General features: G+C 43.9%; 1 protein-coding gene across 2 annotated transcripts in view; it reads right to left on the bottom strand.

Annotated features, from left to right (window-relative positions):
* Positions 1-20226, bottom strand: part of uggt2 (UDP-glucose glycoprotein glucosyltransferase 2) — a 400098-nt gene that overhangs the window by 354669 nt on the left and 25203 nt on the right. For both annotated transcript variants that reach the window (XM_078545909.1, XM_078545910.1), the window contains exons 3-4: positions 19839-19918; positions 17187-17317 (exon numbers count right to left, since the gene is read on the bottom strand). In XM_078545909.1, the coding sequence (XP_078402035.1) occupies positions 17187-17317; positions 19839-19918 (211 nt within the window). The remainder of the gene's footprint in view (positions 1-17186; positions 17318-19838; positions 19919-20226) is intronic.

Below are 20226 nucleotides of genomic sequence, written 5' to 3'. Positions count from 1 at the left end.
GCAGCACACTAATCTCTGGCCATCCAAGTGGTGGCCAGCACTCTCTGGGATGCGTTAAGGGGCCTTCAGACTGAACCAAGAGAGGTTCTTAGAACACCCAAGCCAACCCACGTGTCTCTCTCTTTCATCACGCAGGAGAAGTACATCAGGATCATGGAGCCTGGTAAACTAGCTGTACACCTCATGGCTTACAGAGAGCGAAAACGAAGAAGAGAGTGACTGAGGTGCCTGGCTGTGCAGAGGAAAGAGCAGCACCCTCTAGAGGGAGCGGTTGGGGCTCCTGCATACATCGCTGAAGAGCCATAGCAAGCCATCACTGGTTGACGCCTAGCGACACCCAGGGTCTACTGACGTCGCCTTTCATTCCTGCAGAGAACCAGTGTCACCGAAGACTGCTCATATCTAGGGAATTTGTCAGTCACATCTGACAGCTACTGCAGGATTTGGTGCCACGTGGGCATGGAGGGCATGCACTGCCAGTGGCTGTGAAAGTGACAGTGGCATTCAATTTTTATACCCTTTCAGGGCTCCACAGACGACCTCTGTGGGATATCACAAGCCTCCACCCACAACTGCATCCATGAGGTCACGGATACCATTTTCACAAGGGCACACAACTTTGTGCATTTCGCCTGGGACCAGGATAGCCAGGATGCAAGAGCAATTGGATTTGCCCAGATCTTGGGTTTCCCACAGGTGCAGGATGCCATTGACAGCACTCACGTGGTCCTCAGATCTCTGTTGCAAGAAGTGGTCAACTATGTCAACTGCAAAGGCTTCCATTCGCTGAATGCTCAGTTGATATGCGACCACCACAAATGCATCCTGTAGGTCTGCGCATGGTTTCCAGGGAATGTCCATGAATCCTACATGGACAAGGGCAGCAGAAATATGGGAACACCACAACCTGGAAATTCCCCTCCAAGTCACTCACCATCCTGACTTGGAAATATATCGCCATTCCTTCACTGCCGCTGGGTCAAAATCCTGGAACTCCATCCCTGAACAGCACTGTGGATGTACCTATACCACATGCTCTGCAGCGGCTCAAGAAGGCAGTTCACCACCGCCTTCTCAAGGGCAACAAGGGACGGGCAATAAAGGCTGGCTCAGCCAGCGAAGCCTACATCCCATGAATGAGTTTAAAAGAAAAATTCTTAGTCGGTCACAGATCCCTGACGTCTTCCAGGGTTCACAGAGGCTGCAGGGATGGCTCCTCGGGGATAAAAGTTACCCGCAGAGGACGTGGCTGATGACACCTGTGCGGCAGCCTCAGACTGCAGCAGAGTGAAAGTATAACGAGGCTCATGCTGCAACTTGGTGTGGTGAACCACTGGGATGCTGAAAATAAGGTTCCGGTGCCAGGGCCGGTCTGGTGAAACCCTGCAATGCAGTCCACAGAGTGTCATGCATTGTCATCGCCTGCTACGCTCTTTACAAACTGACTGCAACAGAGAGAAGAGCTGGTTGAGGAGGAATTCCATGTCTCCTCCGATGAGGAGGATGTCCAAAGGGATGAGGGTGAGGAGATCCTCGGAGGCGACGATGACAGGGATGAGGCCCTCACACTGGCCAGATGAGGTAGGCGTTCGGGATGCCCTCATAAATGCTAGATTTGTGGAGGATGATGATGACGTGCAGTGAGATCATAGATCCTCACATTGCATCTATGAACATTTGACTCCAGTCTGCCTTATGGCAGCGCACATACCCTCTATGATAATGCTTCTGTCATACAGACACCCTAATAGTCACTCAAATACAGGAAGATGATGATGACATGCAGTGAGGACTCTCCACAGATCTTCATATAGCCTCTGAGAATGTCTGTACAAGGGCAGCTCACTTTTGCTCTGTGATCAGGGTCATATCATGGAGATGCAGCCATGAAACTTTAAAAGCAGTTGATCCTTTGTCCACCTTCAACACCTGACCCCTTCAGGAGCACAGTGTCACTGGTCACAGATACTGACGAGATGGGGGCCAGCCCCTATCTAAAGATGTTGAGAGCACACAGAGAATGATGGAACTCTGCAACGCCTGCCCACAACATTCCAGCAGCAATGACGAGCACGGTCGAGGTGCAGGCATCAGTAATGTGACCAGGGATTGTGAGGCTGGACCCTCACTTTGGTCTGAAGGCTGTACAATGTACAGGAAGAGATCCTGGATTGAGACACCTGCTTTTATCACCTGTGCAGAAAAGTTTCACATCTGAGTGACATGGAACACTGCTCATCAGGACAAGGAGCCATAGGGAGGGAGACATTTTCGGGAGTTTATTTACAATAGTGAACATTGTGTATGTGATTAATACCCGTGCCCAGGCTCTGCAACAACAGAGTGTTACACCTTATTAATCTTCCTAACCCTCTCCTGATGCTCCCCAAACATCTACAGCGGGGGTGGAGGCAGCCTGCTGACTGCTATGCCCTGTCTTTGATGAACTTGGCAGACGTCCTCTGGAGGGCCTTCTTTTGGGGCCCTGCTGTGTGGCAGTGGCACCATCCTTGGCCTGTGGAGCTGGAGCTGCTGGGGTTACACGAAGAAGGGATTCAAATGGGCTGGATGCCCTCGGAGTCACCTGGATGGATGGTCCCGGGGTGGGGGGGGGGGGGAGAAGGGGGCAGGGGGTACACCTGCTGATCCTCCTCCCTATGAGTGCCCGAGGGCCCCTGGCTGACTCCTCGAGGAGAAGGGGAAGCTGCAGTGAGATTGAACTGCTCCACACCCCTCTCGCATACACACTGTTGGAGGCCAACTATGGAGTTCAGGCAATGCAGCAGTGCAGGAGTGACATCCTAGACCGAGGTCTTGATGGCAGCCACCACCCTACCATTGGTATGCCGGCGCTATCACCTCAGACTGAAGGCAGACAGATTCCTCCATCATGCCTTGCAATCTGAAGAGTGCAGCAGACAACCCTCCCTGATGTTCCTGAACTTGCCTTTGCAGCTCCAGCAACTGTAATATGACCAAGTCTAGAGGCTCATCACCTGACTCAGATTCAGCAAATTTCTGGCCTCCAGCAGTCCTCCGAGTTCCGGGGACCTTGGAAGTCCCTGCCCCTGCCTGCTCACCAGATTGTGATTCCGAGGCAACTCCAAAGCTAGGCCCCACTGGGGTGTGTGTCTCTGCACTGGTGGAGGGTGTGGGTGAGCGCTATGACGGGACTTCAATGAGGGTTTCAGCAGATTCCTCTTCTGGGGTTTCTTTGGGGCTTGATTGGAGACCCTGGGTCATGGTCTCACTCAGCTGTTTGGCACATGTGCCTGCGAAAGGAGAGATAATTGGTGCATTGGTGTGAAACAGGACACATCACTCACGGCACGGTTGTCTGATGGTTGCACTGCTGGATCCTCACTTGATAGAGCAGCGCCGAACTCACCGTCAGCATTGGACCGGTCCAGATCCTCCATGGCCAAGGTAGATGGCTTTGTTTTCAAAGTCTGTGAGGACCTTGATTCCAGGCATTCCTCCACCAGTCTGCAAACTCTCCCTTTTGTTGTGTGCCAGCTTGTCCTGCATGGATAGGGATGGTGACAGTGTAAGCAGGACGCCTGCCAGGCCAAATGATAACTATGCCTGTCATGTGTGGGTGGTGAGTGGTCCCATGGACAGGATGAGGACAATGAAGTTGCGTGTGAGAGTGTGAATGGTGATGCCCTTTAAGCTGGCAGTGAGTGAGATCCCTGTGGATGTGTGATGGATTTGTGAATTGAGAGTCATGAGAAGAGGGACTTATGTTGGCGGCACCGGGTGGCTGTCATCTTTTGCAGGGCATTGGTGCTGACCACTGCTACCACCACCTCCCAAGCTGGTTTTGTGATGGTGCTGCCCATCCTGCGGCCAGAGCTCGGGCAAAGGACATCACGGCAGGCCTCCGCTGCGTCCAAAAAGCGCTCAACGGATGCATCATTGAACCTGGAGGCTGCAGTCTTTTTACCTTTTGGGGCTACCCTGTCTTTGTGCAGCAGTCCTGGGCTGGAAGCACAGGGGTGCGTGCGCGGCTGCACTTTAAGTATGGCACCCGGTGTGAAGAAGCGATGAGGTGATGGCGTAGCGGGCAACTGACAGCCCACCTGCCATCCAAATGGCATGTTTCCCAGGAACGCATAATTAATGCACGGGTTTGGGGCAATATAGCGTGAGAAGCCGCTGGTGGGTAAAATATCATTTTCTCCGCCCGCTGCCGCACTTAGTGCAAATCTGGGACAATTCTGCCCCAGATTTTGAAGAATAGAGAGGAAGGGAAACACAAATCCTTAAGAACTGAAAGAAAATTTGATAAATCTGTTTTTTTAAAAAAAAATATAGATCCTAGTTTATGAATAAAAGCCCAGTACAAAAGCAAAGAGGTTGAACCCGTACAAATCACTCATTATGATATAGTTCAAATACTGCAATCAGTTTTTACAGCCTTATCTAAAAAAGGGTGTTAATGTCATGGAGAAGATGTGGTAACAATTGACTGCGATACCAGGAATGAGAGGCTTTAGTTACATTTAGAGACTACAGAACCACTTTACTTTTGAGGCGGACATCCCAGTTCCCATGTGAGGACTCCAGGTTAATGCAGTTGATGTGGTGTACATGGATTTCCAAAAGGGATTGGATAAAGTGATGCACAACAGACTTGTGATCAAAGTTAGAGGGACATTAGCAAAATGGATATAAAATCGGCTGAGTGACAAGAAACAGAATCAAGAGAACCATTTTTTTGGACTGGAGGAAGGTTTATAGTAGGGCTCCACAGGGGTCCAATCTCTGTCAGTTAGGACTCATATCTAATTTTCATATGCTATAACATACTCTCACACACAGCATTGCTACAACTTATTCAACAATAACAGGCACATCGACCAAACAGATTTCTTGATCTCATTGACATTTTTATCTCTCCTTTAGTAGTAGACTTTAGTTGTCTGATATCCAAACTGCTGATTATGTCCTGGAAAATTTTAGACATGAAGTTAGAACCTTGGTCAGATAGTTTTTCAATTAGTAAGCCATAATGAGTGAAAAACTGAGTTAACTTTTTCACTACCACCTTAGCTGTAATTGTCCTTAAAGGAATAGCTTCTGGAAATCGGGTTGGTATAGCCATGATTGTAAGGATATACTGATGTCCTGCTTTTGTTTTGGGTAACAATCTACTAATAACCGACTGAATGGTCCTTCAAAAACTGGTATGGATATTAACGGTGCTGGTTGAGGTTTACCTACTACCTGACATGTATGACACGTTTTACAAAATTGCACTTTGTCCTTATGAAGTCTTGGCCAGGTAAAATGCCTGTTTATCGATGCTTGGGTTTTCCGTATTCCTACACGTCCTGTCATAGAAATTTCATGTGTTACACGCAACATCTCCTTGTGATATTTGGGCATTCCACTATCTGATGAACAACCGTCCATTTCTCATCCACAGGTCTGTGAGGGTGTCTCCACTTCCTCATCAGAACTCCATTTTTAAGGTAATAGCACTCCGGAACTCCTTCTGCCTCAGCTTCAGTCTAAGCTGACTTATGCTAACTTGTTTAGCTCTGGATCTGCTGTCTGAGCCTCAATTAATGAAGACCTGCCAAACATTTCCTTTGAATTATCCTCATCCTTAAAGAAAGTTTTGGCTATTCTAACATCTGCTCGTGGTATTACTTTGACCTCTGGTGACGGCAGAGCCGATGATAAATGCTGAGCTGCTCAAATCCCAAAGGGGAACCTGAAGGAACTGCCACAACTGTTTTGTAATTTGTATAAATTTCAAGATGCATGTCATGAATTCAGTAGTAATAAGAACACCAAGTCTTACAGGTTTCTTACAAAACTACAAATGATTTTAAATACATACATAGATCTACAAATTACTACTATGATAACTCCTACATTTTTTTTTATTCATTCATGGGGTGTGGGCTTCTCTGGCTGGGCCAGCATTTATTGCCCATCCCTAGTTGCCCTTGAGAAGGTGGTGGTGAGCTGCCTTCTTGAACTGCTGTAGTCCATGTGGTGTAGGTACACCCACAATGCTGCTAGGAAAGGAGTTCCAGGATTTTGACCCAATGACAGTAAAGTAACGGCACTATATTTCCTAGTCAGGATAGTGAGTGACTTCGAGGGGAACTTCCAGGTGGTGACATTCCTATCAATCTGCTGCCCTTGTCCTTCTAGATAGTAGTGGTCTTGGGTTTGGAAGGTGCTGTTGAAGGAGTCTTGGTGAATTCCTACAGTGCATCTTGTAGATGGTACACGCTGCTGCTACTGTGCATTGGTGGTGGAGGGAGTGAATGTTTGTGGATGTGTTGCCAATCAAACAGGCTTTGTCCTGGATGGTGCCAAGCCTCTTGAGTGTTGTGGGAGCTGCACTCATCCAGGCAATTGGGGAGTATTCCATCACACTCCTGACTTGGTGAACAGGATTTGGGGAGTCAGAAGATGAGTTACTCGTCACACGATTCCTAGCCTCTGACCTGCTCTTGTAGACACAGTATTTATATGGCTAGTCCATGTCAGTTTCTGGTTAATGGTAACCCCCAGGATGTTGATAGTGGGGTATTCACTGGTAATGCCAGTGAACATCAAGGGACATGGTTGGATTCTCTCTTGTTGGAGATGGTCATTGCCTGACACTTGTGTGGCGCAAATGTTATTTGCCACTTGTCAGCCCAAACCTGAATATTGTCCAGGTCTTGCTGCATTTGGATATGGACTGCTTCAGTATCTGAGGAGTTGCAAATGGTGCTAAACATTGTGCAATCATCAGCGAACATCCCCACTTCTGACCTTATGATGGAAGGAAGGTCATTGATGAAACAGCTGAAGATGGTTGCGCCTAGGACACTACCCTGAAGAACTCCTGCAGTGATGTCCTGGAGCTTACCATCACTGAATCCCCTAATTAAGCTAAACCCCCAATTACACTTTTGTTAAGGTAACAGTAATACACATGGATTTTAAAAGACCCAGGCAAAGAAACATGATATCCTGAACAATCCAATTCAAAGTGAGTTTTCTTAACTTTGTAGACAGCAGCTTGAGGCTTAGATGCTGAATTTTCACCTTTTGTTAGACCTTAGAATTCATTCCTTTACACACAACCTTCGCTCCTTTATACATATTTTCATCTTTGAATGCAAATTCCCATTGTTTCACTATGTCTGTGGGCTTTACCCTCTCTGATAATAAAAATCTCTCATAGTACCAATTTTACCAGTAATCTTTGGGAAAAATAAACACACTATTTCTGAACTTCTCCTGGCTAGGTTACACCCCCTGTGAAATCAATCTAGGCTGGTTTATTTAAAAATGCACATGTTCCCTTTACGCCTATGTCCACCTACTTAACATTTCAAACCTAACTTATCTTCTATTACATCAAAGCCTTCAGACCAGCTGCCTTTAAATCAATTAAGTCACACATACACAGAACCCACTATTTCTCTTCTTTACAATAAATTCCAATAACCTTATGAGAATTATTATATCTTCCTAGTGCTGCCATATAAATTCATGCTGCTGGCAACATGGCTGTGAATTACACTGTGCAAAGGGGCCTGCAGGATGTCACAGTAATCCAGCAATCTGTCTCCAACAGATTATTAAGAGTGTAGAGACACTACCTGGGTGAATGGCAGTGGCCATGCAGCATGAACCTGCTATCCTTTCTCAGGAAAACTGCATTTTTCTTCCCACCCCACACACTACCAGCACCCTTCCTGTTGTCTGCCAGTCAGCTCAGACTGCTGTCAGCCATGCCGAGATGATGCAGTTGGCAGCTGGGCATTCGAGGCCTATCTCAGCTTAAAAATTGAAAATTGATCTAGCAGCAATTGGTAATGTTTCATGTCAATGACCATCAACTTGATTCATTAAGTTTCTCTCTCTACAAATGCTGCCAGACCTGCTGAGTATTCCTAGCATTTTCTGTTTTATTTCAGATTTCAAGTATCTGCAATATTTTGCTTCTGTATTGGCATCAATTGCTTTTTTCTGGAAGAGATTTGCAAACTCTAACACACTTTGTGTGAAGAAGCATTTCTTAATTTCACTCCTGAAAGGAATGGTTCCTATTTTAGGCTTTGCCCTGAGTTCAAGACTCCCTAACCAGCAGAAATAGTTTTTCCATCTTTTCTTTTAATATTCATTCATGGGATGAGACATGGCTGGCATTTATTGCCTATCCCTAAATGCCCTTGGGAAGGTGATGGTAAGCTGCCTTCTTCAACTGATGCAACCCATATGGTGTAGGTACATTGCTATTTGGGAGTGAATTTCAGGATTTTGAGCCAACGATGAAGGAATGACAATATTAGGATGGTGTGTGACTTGAAGTAGAATTTGTCTTGTTCTCAGTGGTAGAGTTGCAGCTTTGAAATGTGCTGTTGAAGGAGTATTAATAAGTTGCTGCAGTGTATCTCTTAGATGATACACACTCCTGCCATTGTATATTGGTGCTGGAGGAAACGTTCAAGGTAGCGAATTAGGGTGCCAATCAAGCAGGCTGGATGGTGTTAAGTTCCTTGAGTGTTGTTGGAGCTGTGCTCATCCAGGCAATTGGAGAGTATTCCATCACACTCCTTACTTGTCCTTGTAGATAGTGGACAGGCTTTGAATGTCAGAGGGAGATGGTTAAATTCTTTCTTGTTAGAGATGGTCATTGGCTGGCACTGGCATGGTGCGAATGTTATTAGCCACTTATTAGCTCAAGTATGCATGTTGCTGCATACAGGCATGGAATATTTCGTTATCTGCGAAGTTGCAAATGGTACTGAACATTGTGTAATCATCAGCGAACATCCCCACTTCTGACCATATGATGGAGGGAAGGCAATTGATGAAGAAGCTGAGGATGGTTGGGCCTACGACACTACTTTGAGGGACTCCTGCAGTGATGTCCTGGAGCTGAGATGATTGGCCTCTAACGACCATCTTCCTTTATGCTAGGTGTGATTCCAACTAATGGAGAGTTTTTCCCTGATTCAGTGTCTTCCCAAAGATGCCACATTTGATCATATCGGCCTTGACGTCAAGAGCAGTCAGATCTTACCTTATCTTCTGTATTCAGCTCTTTTGTCCCCATCTTAGGTCCAAGGTTATAATGAGGTCTGGAGCTAAGTGGTCCAAGTGAAACCCAAATTGAGCATCAGCGAGCAGGTTATTCCTGAATAAATGCCGTTTTATAGGACTGTCCATGACACCTTCCATTAATTTACTAATGATTGAGAGTAAACTGATGGGGTTCCAAAGTCCATCCCTTCATCCTCAGCACAGAACCTGGGCAATGAGTAAGAAAGGGTCGATAAAAACAGGGTGAAGCATGGTGGGACTCGTGGGCCGCTGCAGTTACTGTGAAGGCCTGTTAGGAACCCTAGAAATACTCAGCAGATGGGGCTCTGGCAAACAAGTCCACAACGGCAGAACAGGTGGAGGGAGATGTGCCAACTGGAGTATCTCAGCAGCTGTTCTCGCAAAAAAAGGCAGAACAAAACCCCCACTCATCTTGGTTTCCTTGTCATTGGATCAAGGTTTTGTTCTGTCAGGGCATGTGTGAAAGCTGGTGTGCAGCGGTTTCCCCATGCTAAAAGATGTCATGCACAGGCTTCTTTATTTCCGAACAAATCTCCCAAGCCCTTCGGCACCAGCAAATGGCGACAGGAGCAGGATTACTTTGCCTGGAAGCTTCTAATCATGATCTGGCACAGAGGCAGCAGTTACAAGATGGTCGTCTAGCACTTGGATGAGGCAGGGGTGCTTTTTGGCAGCTGTAACTGCGACTGAGCAGCCCTCTTTAGGATCCATTCTGCTCACCCCTCATTGGGGAGGGGTGCAGAAAAGGTGCTGTAAATGTAGCCTGCCTCACCTGGGTAGCCATGTCCAGAGGGATCACCCTCAGTGGTAGAAACATACAAATAGTAAACAGTGGGACCTGGAACATCAGGGACCCCATGGACACACGCGAGTGAATGCCCAGAGTGTCGCACTGCATTTGTCGCCTAAGAACTCTGGCGATATGACATCGACATCGTAGCTGAGCGAGGCACAGCGAGTTGGAGAGGAGCAGCTCAAGGAACTCCAAGGCAGCCATACTTTCTTTTGGAAAGAGAAATCAGAAGGTGAACGCAGAGTTCATGGAGTTGGATTTGCCATCAAGAATGAACTTGTGAACCAGTTTCATGAGTTCCCTCTTGGAAGAAATGAGCGCCTCATGACTCTTCATCTCAAAGTGGCAAGGAGCCAATTCACCACTGTGACCAGTGCATATGCCACAAACCTGGACACTGACATTGAAACCAAGGAAGATTTTTATGCCAAACCTGACCAAATTCTGTGGGCTTCCGAAGGAGGACAGGCTTATTCCTGAGATTTCAATGCCAGTTTTGGAACAGATTCCAATCTCTGGAATGAAACTCTTGAGAGGGAAGGAATCAGAAATGTTAACTCCAACGAAATTCTTCTCCTTAACAAATGCGCAGAACATGGGCTTAGCATCACCTGTTCCACCAGAAGAACAAGTATGAAATGACATGGCAAAACCCACAGTCCAAGCACTGGCACTTGATTGACTATGTCATCGCCCATGCCCAAAACTGCAAAGATGTCCGCACCACCTGAGCAATGACAGGGCTCATGACTGCTGGACCGACCATCGACATATTTGTTCAATTATGTCCATCAAACTGGCTCACAAATGATGAGACGTCCACGAAAGATCAACGTCGATGCTCTGAAGGATCCGATCAAAAGAGATCAATTCCAACTATGCTTTAGGGAAAATCTTTCAAATTTCAATCAAGAACAGAAGAGCGTCCACATGTCCTGAAGTCCAATACTTGCAAAGAGACACTTGGATTTTTTTGTCAGGTGACATCAGGATTGGTTTGATCAAAATGATCAGGATATCAATGAACTGATCGCAAGCGCAAGACTTACTGGGCCTGGTTGAATGACCCAAACTCAAAGCAAAAGAAACTGTCTTACCAAAAAGCAAAGGCCAAGGTACAAAGGTGCACATGTGACAGGAAGAACATGTGGTGGGAGGCAAGGCAAAGGAAATTCAACATCTTGCTGACATGATATCCATGGCTTCTTCACTGCCACAAAGACTATTTAAGGCCTTCTGAGCAAGGAAAGGAAAGTTGTCAATGCCTGTTGGACAGAGCATTTTAAAGATGTTTTCAGTCAAGAATCGAGTGTTTTCAACTCCAACCCATAACACCCAGTTAGAGACAAGCTGTGCCAATGCCTATGGATGTGATGAAAGCCATCACACAAATGAGGAACAACAAAGCAGCAGGAGGTGATGGAATCTCTGCTGAAATCTTTAAGCATGGAGGAGAGGAACTAACATTGCAGCTCCATGCGCTTATCTCACAGATCTGGAATGATGAGCAAGTTCCGAATTACCTTAATGATGCCATGTTGTGACAATCTTCATGGGAACAAATCCAACAGCGGGAATTACGAAGGCATCTCCCTGCTTTCCACTACAGGAAAGATCATTACAAGAACCCTTCTGAACCAACTTATTACATTTGCTGAAGAGCTGCTCCCCAAGTCTCAATGTAGGTTTAGGCAATTAAGAGGCACAGCCGACATGATTTTTACAGCTCGTCAACTATAGGAAAAATGTGGCTAACAACATCAACTTCTCCACATAGTGTTCTTTAACTTGAAAAAGGCCTTCAACTCTAAATCATGAGGCCTACTGGAAGATTCTGCTGAAGTACAGATGTCCTCCAAAATTTACCATCCTTTGCCTGCCTCATTATGATAAAGGAGCGGTGATCCTCAATAATGGACCCAATAAAGTCCCTTTTAAAGTTAAGATGGGAGTAAAATGAGGTTATGCCATCACTCAAATTATTTTCTCTATGTTCTTTGCTGCCACGCTCTGCCTGACTAGAGACAAGTTACCAACTGGAGTGCAGCTTATTTATCAAATAGACGGTAAATTGTTTAATCTCAGATGACACAATCAAAAACTAAAACCGCCTCGACCTCAGTCACCGAGTTCCAATACACTGATGATGCTGCAGTAAGTGTTGTGTTGGAAACGGGGCTCCAGAGAATCTAAGTATTTACTGAGGCATATGAGAAGATGGGACTTACACTCAACACTTAGAAGACAAAGCCCTCCATCAGCAAGTGCACATGCCCCAGCCCCATTGATTAGGATTCCTGATGAATGCTGGGAAAATTATAAAACATTTCTAGTACCTTAGAAGTTATCTTTCACAGATCTTTCACAAAGAAATCCAGCATTGCTGGTGCAGCCTGAAGAAGTGACTGTTTGAAGATCACGACATCAAAATTGAAACCAAGCTCATGGTCTACCTTGCAGTCATGCTTCCTTCCTTCCTGTATGGGACTGAAATATGGACAATGTATAGGAGGCATCTCAAAGTACTAGAGTCGTACCATCCACGCTGCCTATTGAAGTGGGAGGACAGATGCACCAACATCAGTGTCCTCTCACAAGTGGGCACCATAAGCATCGCGGCTATGATCATCCGCCACCAGCTTTGTTGGGTTGGTCATATAGTTTGGATGTCAGATACCAGGCTCCCAAAGCAGGTCATCTTCTCCGAGCTCAGTCAGGGCAGATGCACCAGAGGAGGATAGAAGAAGCACTTCAAGGATGAGCTGAAGCCAATGTGAAAAAATGCAACGTTGGCAGCGACCCCTGACAGACCATATCACCTTGGATTGAACCAGATAGTGACAAGGGTCTGTGGGAAGAATTCCAGCATTTTGAGACTCAACGATGCCAAAATGAAGAGGAAAAGCGAAAGCAGCGAAAAGAAATGGCATGACTTGAACTGAGAAAAGACCAGGCATCCCACATGACAAGAATTGTCTCATGTGCCATAAAGTCTGCAGATCTCGAATCAGCCACAGCAGCCATCTTCGGACTCATGGAAGACAATCGTCGTCACAAACGAGGGATAACCAATAATAATAATGGTTGGATTAGACTTACACTGCTTTCAGTGGATAGGAGATAATTGGGCATCTGCAGCAAATATCGTAGGCTGAATCATAGTAAGCCAATATGTCTAGTGAAATGAGCATTTCTATTACCCTTTTAAACAAAATTTGTTGATTTTCTTCCCAACACCATGCTTGGCCTTGCCTAAACAGTAGTCACCATGATTCATTTACATGTGCCGAAGGCAAGAACTTTCCTACTTGATTCACCATTCCCATGAAGCACGGAAGCTCTGTGACATTGCAAGGTGGTGAAAATTCTTTGATTGCCTTAGTTTTTTTGAGGTTCAGCCCTGATACCTGAACAATGTGTGCCAGAAATTTAATGTTTGATTGCAGGAACTCACTTTTATTATTAAAAGTTAGTCCTGCTTCTTGCAAGCTTTGCAACATTGCTCTCACTCTGGCATCATGTTCTGATGTAGTGGACCCATGGATCACAATGTCATCCATGTGACAGATGACCCCTTGTAATCCTTCTAGAATACTTGTCATCATCATCTGAAAAATCAATGGTGCTGATGTATCATCAAAAGGTAGTAGACTGAAGCAATATCTCCCAAAAGGTGTTATGAATTTGTCAATAGTTTGAATTCCTCATCCAAAGGCAGTTACCAACAGCCACTGTTTGCAACCATTTTGGGAAAAATTGTACTTTTTGCCAGACTCTCATCCTCAGATATCATTCGGTGGATTTCCCTTTTCACTGCTTTGTTTAACTGCATGAGGTCAACAATGATTCACAGTGAGCCATTTGGTTTTGGTACTGGAACCATAGCCGAGCACCAGCTCGTCAGTTTCATTACAGGTGAGGTTACTCCCTGATAGAGCATTGTCTCAATTTCTTGCTTCATCTTCTGTAGAAGTAAGTATGGAACTTTCCTTGGGGTGAACAAGCACACTGGTTTTAAATCTGGTCTCAATGTGATGAGAAAGGCTGTTTTCAGCTTCCTCAGACCTCTAAATAATTCTGGAAATTCTGTCCTAAACACTGTCGGTATCTCTTGGCTTCCAAATTCATCCATGAGTGTAGATCTGTGCAAGCTTTTCAGTTCAATAGTGAACACTCTTGGTTTTGGATCATGCACGAAGTTTTCGCGATTTTATCTTCCTTTGTACTGGAGTATAGCAGTCAACTGTCCCTTGACCTTTGGGTGAATGTCTCCTGGACTGTGGAGTTCTGTGGCCAATGGTTGGAGGGATTCTTGCTTTAGCCACTGTTCTGTGTCTGAAAGAATTGAAACTCCTGCTCCAGTGTCTAATTTGAAGTTTGTTTTATGTCCGTTGACCATAATGTCTGCACTAATAGTTCCCATTACATCCTGTAGTTTTTCCCAAGAATGGCACTTCATTGTCTTTTACATCTTCAATTTCTTCAATTCTACTTGCTCTAATTGATTTCTCTTTAAATTTCTGTGTTAGGAGCTTTTTGCTGCAGGCACACAAGAAACACTTTTGCAAATGTGAACCAAAAGTGTCCTCTCCTCATATAGGAATGGTAGTCCTCATTTTTGGCAGGAGACACTTCACGCCGATTCAGCTTTTTCCCACAACAGTGAGAGCACTGAGTAATGGCACTTACAATGCCATCTTCGCACTTTCTCTGTTATTGAATAGGTACATTGCTACATCTGTGTCCTACAAACTGCAGTGTCAGTCGTTTTTTTTCTCCACAAAATCTCCATCAGCTCAAATGAATACACAATTTTGCTTTCTCATTTCTGCCTGCCTTTCTGCAGAGCCTTTGATAGCACTACATCCTCCCTTGACTGTAGAAAATCTGATGAAGTCCCTTCCAAGACTCCTACAACAATATGATCCCGTATTAATTCATCTTTCAGGGCTCCATATTCACAATTCTCAGTTAATCGATTTAAATTGTTAATGAAGGAATCTAGACTTTCTCCCTGTATTTGGGTGTATCTTTAGAACTTCACCTATGATTGAGTTCCTTCTAAGGCTGAAATATGTATCACAAGCTTTTATAAGATCTGTGTATGTTGCCGCTTCTTCATTTACGCCCTGTCTGACCAATACGTCGTCTGTACTGCCATCTATGGTATAGAGAGGATGCTGACCTGTTCCTTGCCAGTCTTTGTTAGCCTCGAAGTAGTTGTGTGCTTGGAAAACCTACGTCGCTAGTTCTGCCGCTTCTCAGCTTGATCCAGGCCTTCCATGTGGTTGAAACACTCTGTTAAGGGTAGGATTTTCTCCATGGCTTTTCTTCACTCTAGCCTTTCTTTGAATTCTGTTGGTGTTTTTCCCACAATATCCTTTCCTCGCAGTTGTTTTGCTTGCAGTCACTAGGCTTCTTTCTCTCTGTCTTCAGTCTTGCTGGGATTTTTTTTAGTCGGTGCTTTTTATGTTGTCTTTACCACTGCCACCATCTGGTATCATTGTTGTGGGCCTTAGCTTAGATTGTCCTTGGTTAGGATCAACAGAAGCTGCTGGAGACAAAGCTGTTGGTAAGCTTTTCTTTTTATTAAACATTCTTCTAATTATATACAGCACAAGGCTTCACACAGAACCATCCCTCAGGAGGCTCTGAGGTTATGTGATCTTACACCACTGATGATGTAGGCTATTTATCATTAACCCTTTACACTATATACATGGCAGACTTGACATGTGGCATGTGCAAAATGATCTTCTCACTGTCAAATGGCACACTGTACCATGGGGAAGCCCGCAATCCTAGAAGAGCCGTGTGTTTGCTCCACCTTCTTCTCTTGGGCAAAACAGAATAATATGCAGTTAGTTTTGAATAGAGAGATCTTCAGTGATTTCCTCTATGTACCAGTGGAAGGCAGGCTGAGAGATGTAGCAAATATCTAGAGCTTGAAAAAAGCTTGAAAATTCGTCCTCCACAGCCACAGCCATTGGCAACATGGTCCCTGTACTCCTCTGAGGCTACATGTGTGACTGCAGCAAATGGCAGATTTCACTAAGGTTGCCCTTACTGACATCTTAAACATTGTTCCTCATTCGTGTTTAGCCAGAGAATTGCTCCCTGAACACTCTTGGTGCATACAGTTTTCTGCTGAGAGTCCTTCTCTCTCTATTTAAAAGTATGAACATCTCTATGAAAAGCAGAATGAAATTACTAAAATGCTGCATCTGGTCAACAATGCTCCATGGATGTGAAAGTTGGAATATAAGCAAGAAGATGGAAGATAAATTAACGGCAACAAAGGTATGATTTCTGAGACATATGATGCAGATTAGCTGGACAACACATACAACAAAATGAGTTTTGAGGAAAGCAGGCACACAAGAAACACTTTTGCAAATGTGAACTAAAAGACAACTACAATTCCTTAGGCATGTACTTAGGAGAGAAAACATCTGATAGTGACTTGTAAAATAGAGAGTAACAGAGAAAGACAGAGACAAAGGAAGAAAGGCACCAACAGCTGAAGGAGAACAGGCACAAGAATTGAGAACAACATCAAGAAGTTGGCACAAAAACAAAAAATGCTGCAAAAACTCAGCAGGTCTGACAGCATCTGTGGAGAGAAAGACAGAGTTAACATTTCAAGTCTGTATGACTCTTCTTCAGAAGTTGGCTGTATATCAAAGACTATGAAGTTGGAGAGCCATGATCACCTCAAGAAGAATAAACAAAATTTGACAAGAGGAATAATGGGTAATGCAGTTGATGCGTCTAATGGAATGCATTGCTCGTATTGAGAAGTATGCACTTAAAATGAATTGAAATTCAGCTAAGCATCCATAAACTTAAAAAGGAGAAAATATTTCCATAGACAGAGGGCGGGATTTTCTGGTCCTGCCTCCGGTGGGAATCGGGCGGGACGGAAAATTTGACAGACTAGTCAAATGTCTGTTGACTTTGGGTAGGAATTTCCAGTGCCACCCCCCAGCCATAATCAAAGTTGTTTCATTTGGAAGTATGCTCGAGTGACACAGGATTCATCCCCTCCAGACAGATTTTTTATCAATTTCACTATTGAAATAGATTGCTTAAAAATATATTTTGGTCTAGATTAAAATTACCTTTCTACTTTAAATATCCCAGTCAGTGAAGTGAAAAGTAAAAATGAGGGAAGGCAGTGTCAGGATGCTTCAATGGTCTTCATTTTCTTTTATGAAATAAATGTTTTACCTGTCCTTTTTTGTGCCATTGTGTCTTTCACCCAACAAAGCTAATTTAAACATAGCATGAAGATTAGTGTACGCACCTGTTGAAACCTCTGAACAGTTGGAGAATATGCTCTCAGCGAGAGAGCAAACTTCAGAAGGCTGAGTTTCAGTTGTGACAAAAATTGACCAGCTTTCTTTAGAATCAGGTTATAATAACTTCGTTCAGAATCTGTTAAATAAAATTATATAATTAGGAAAACTTCATAAACAAAGTCAATTGCAATAATTATCCTAGTAGTATGCTATAAATGATTAATTTTGCCATTTAACATTGCATTTTCATTGCAATGCTAGATTCCCAGTGTTCCTGAAAATCTGTCATCCACATTTGTAATGCCCAGGATACTGCCGTCAGTGGCGAAGCAAGGGTACTTGTCACTGACCTTGAAGAAAGCTGTGCTGACAGATCTCACATTCTCTGTGATGAGAACTTTAACCTCCGCAACGTGAAATTGATTGTAGCGTAGTTTATTGGGGATTCCAGCTGCCAAGCTGCAGTGACATCACAAGCTGTCTAAACAGCCAATCACATTAATGAATTTTCACAGAAAGCCAACCCAGAAATGAAAAGCACTAATAATCAAATCAATTCTTAAAAATTTTAGAGACAGGGAAATAAAGGCTGGGGCATATACATATGGTGAAGGTTGAAGCTGAAATATCATGAACAAACCTGATTGTTTAAAAATTATTTTAAAAAAGCTACGTTAAAAATCTAGAAATTGATTATAATGGAGACAATTAACAATATTCCACAAGTACAAAATCAGAATTTCAGGGCTAGGTCAGTTGTGCAGCAGTAGGCATCAGGGCGTTTTAAAAACCCACTTATACCTCAATGAACAAGGCTTAATTTTTATGGGGTTTCTAAAAAGGGTTTTGAGGAAGTTCTCATCAAATGAATGGGTTTCACCGGATGTCGGTTTGAGGCACGAGGGTGAGGCAGGAGGGTGGGGTGGAAGGTGGGGTGGGTGTGTGGAAGGCCACAGCGCAGTTTGTGACTGAACAGTGAATGACCAATTGTTGCAACTTCCAATTTCTATATTAATCTGCGCTTGCACTAGATCCTGAAATTGTGGTCAGATTTGGAGGGGTATTGGCAGTGAACACTGATAGTTCATAATCAAAATTCTGGGTCAATGTTTCACTGGTTTGCTGTGTTTTCAAAACCAAACTGCTTCCTGTTATAAGTAGATATCAAAAAACAATGCTCAGCTTGCCCATAGATGAGGTTACCTTAAGCTTTACTGAAAAACAGAATTACTGAGCCTGAAGCATCAAATTGATTCTTTTTGAATAGTCGAACTCAGAAAAATGTAAAAACACATTCAGTGTATAAATGACCTACAGTATTTGCTTTTCGATATATTTTCTTAAGAGAAGTCAATTTGGCAACAAACCAGAGTGGTGGGAGTGTGAAACTGGCACAGGGAGTGGTTGAAGTGAATAGCATAGATGCATTAAAAGGGAAGCTAGACAATCATATGAGGGAGAAGAGAATAGTGGGTTATGATGATGAATATAGTTGAGGAAAGATCAAAGGAGGTTCAAGTGGAGCATAAACATGGGCAGGGATGTGCCTTTTACCCTATGTAATAGAAAAGCAAATATCAAATACTGATTGATGTACTGGAACTCAAAAATATTCCTGTAATATCAACGTAAAAAGGCGAAGATATCTACCAGTATACTATATTCCTTATATACTTATCACTGCTGGTGGTGATGTGTAGTCTAGCAGGTTTGAACATCAATGAACAGTTTCATGGAGTGGAAGACCAAAAGTCTGAACTTCTCTCTGCTCCGAGCTCTCAATGTCAGGTGTCCAATTGGGAAGTTCTGAGCAGATGAGCACAAAGAAAACATGGGCCTGAGTTTTACGCTCTCCCTACTGGGCAGGGCTGAGCGTGAAATAGGCTTCCCGCTGGGTTTCCAATTTCTCCGCAATTTTATGCTGGGGCGGTCGAGGCCTTAGACAGGCCACCCAAACTTGCCCCATTGAGGCCCTTAAGTGGCCAATTATTGATCACATAAGGGCTGTTTGCCACCCAGCCTAAATTTTTAGACTGGTGGGAGGAGTTCCCAGTGTGGGCGAAGCTTGAAAATAATCAGGTTCAGCCTTGGGTGAGAAAAGAGGGGAGGTGCCTCTGTCAATATCCCCCTTTCAACTTCGGGTATTCACCCTCTCACCCCCCACCTCTTAGGGTCCTGTAACCGCTGGACTGCCCTCCACCCTCTCTCCACTGTCCACCTCCACGGGCCCCCCCCACCAAAATCAGGTTATAAATACAATTTAGTCAAATGTCCAAAACACAATTCTTATTTGCTCACCATCCTGAGTTGCTCACTGTGCATCAGAAAATTATAGCAAGCCCTTATCTAACTCAGCTTTGTTGAAATGCCTACTTATGCACTGTAAAGGCATCAGTCTGCTTTTGATTTTCTTTGGTATTCTCCATAACCCTGAGGTAAACAGTCCAGAAAAATAGATTAATGTGTATATAAATATGTAAATTAAAATACTTCTTGTGTTTTTACTCCTTGGAGCTCAATGTTGAAATTTCCTTTCTAGTAACCATGTCAGACTAACATCATCACTTTTGCAACACTTCAGTTTCCTTCCTGCCAAATTTTCCTAATTTGCCATCATAGATCTTCATACAGATCTGGGATATACAAGATAATCTCACCTCCCTGAAGATATGTTATTTCCTTGACAGTGTCAACAAACTGCCAGAATTTTTCATCATCTTCTTCTGCTACAAACTCACTGCAAAAGAAATGCCAGATAATATTTTATATTTTAACAAAAAGGTAAATTAATATATTCACACAGAATGATTGGAGAAGCAATAGGAAAAAAGTTAAACTTGCTTTCAGGGAAAAAAACACAGAATGTAAATGAGATAACACATGCTGTGGGATGGGGAGTTGAGCTAGGATTTAAATTTATACAATTACCAACCTGTTAAGGTTTTTTATAAAATGTTCATCAACTGAATTGCTGGTAATTTGAGAATGTTAAAACATGAACATGATAGAAAAGGGAAGATTTTGTAACATTTGTTAAGACCACAA

The sequence above is a fragment of the Cetorhinus maximus genome, chromosome 7 (genome assembly GCF_964194155.1).
Source record: "Cetorhinus maximus chromosome 7, sCetMax3.hap1.1, whole genome shotgun sequence".
In the NCBI taxonomy this organism is placed as follows: Eukaryota; Metazoa; Chordata; class Chondrichthyes; order Lamniformes; family Cetorhinidae; genus Cetorhinus; species Cetorhinus maximus.
The sequence above is the reverse complement of the archived record's forward strand: the minus strand, read 5'-3'. Positions and strand labels throughout refer to the sequence as shown.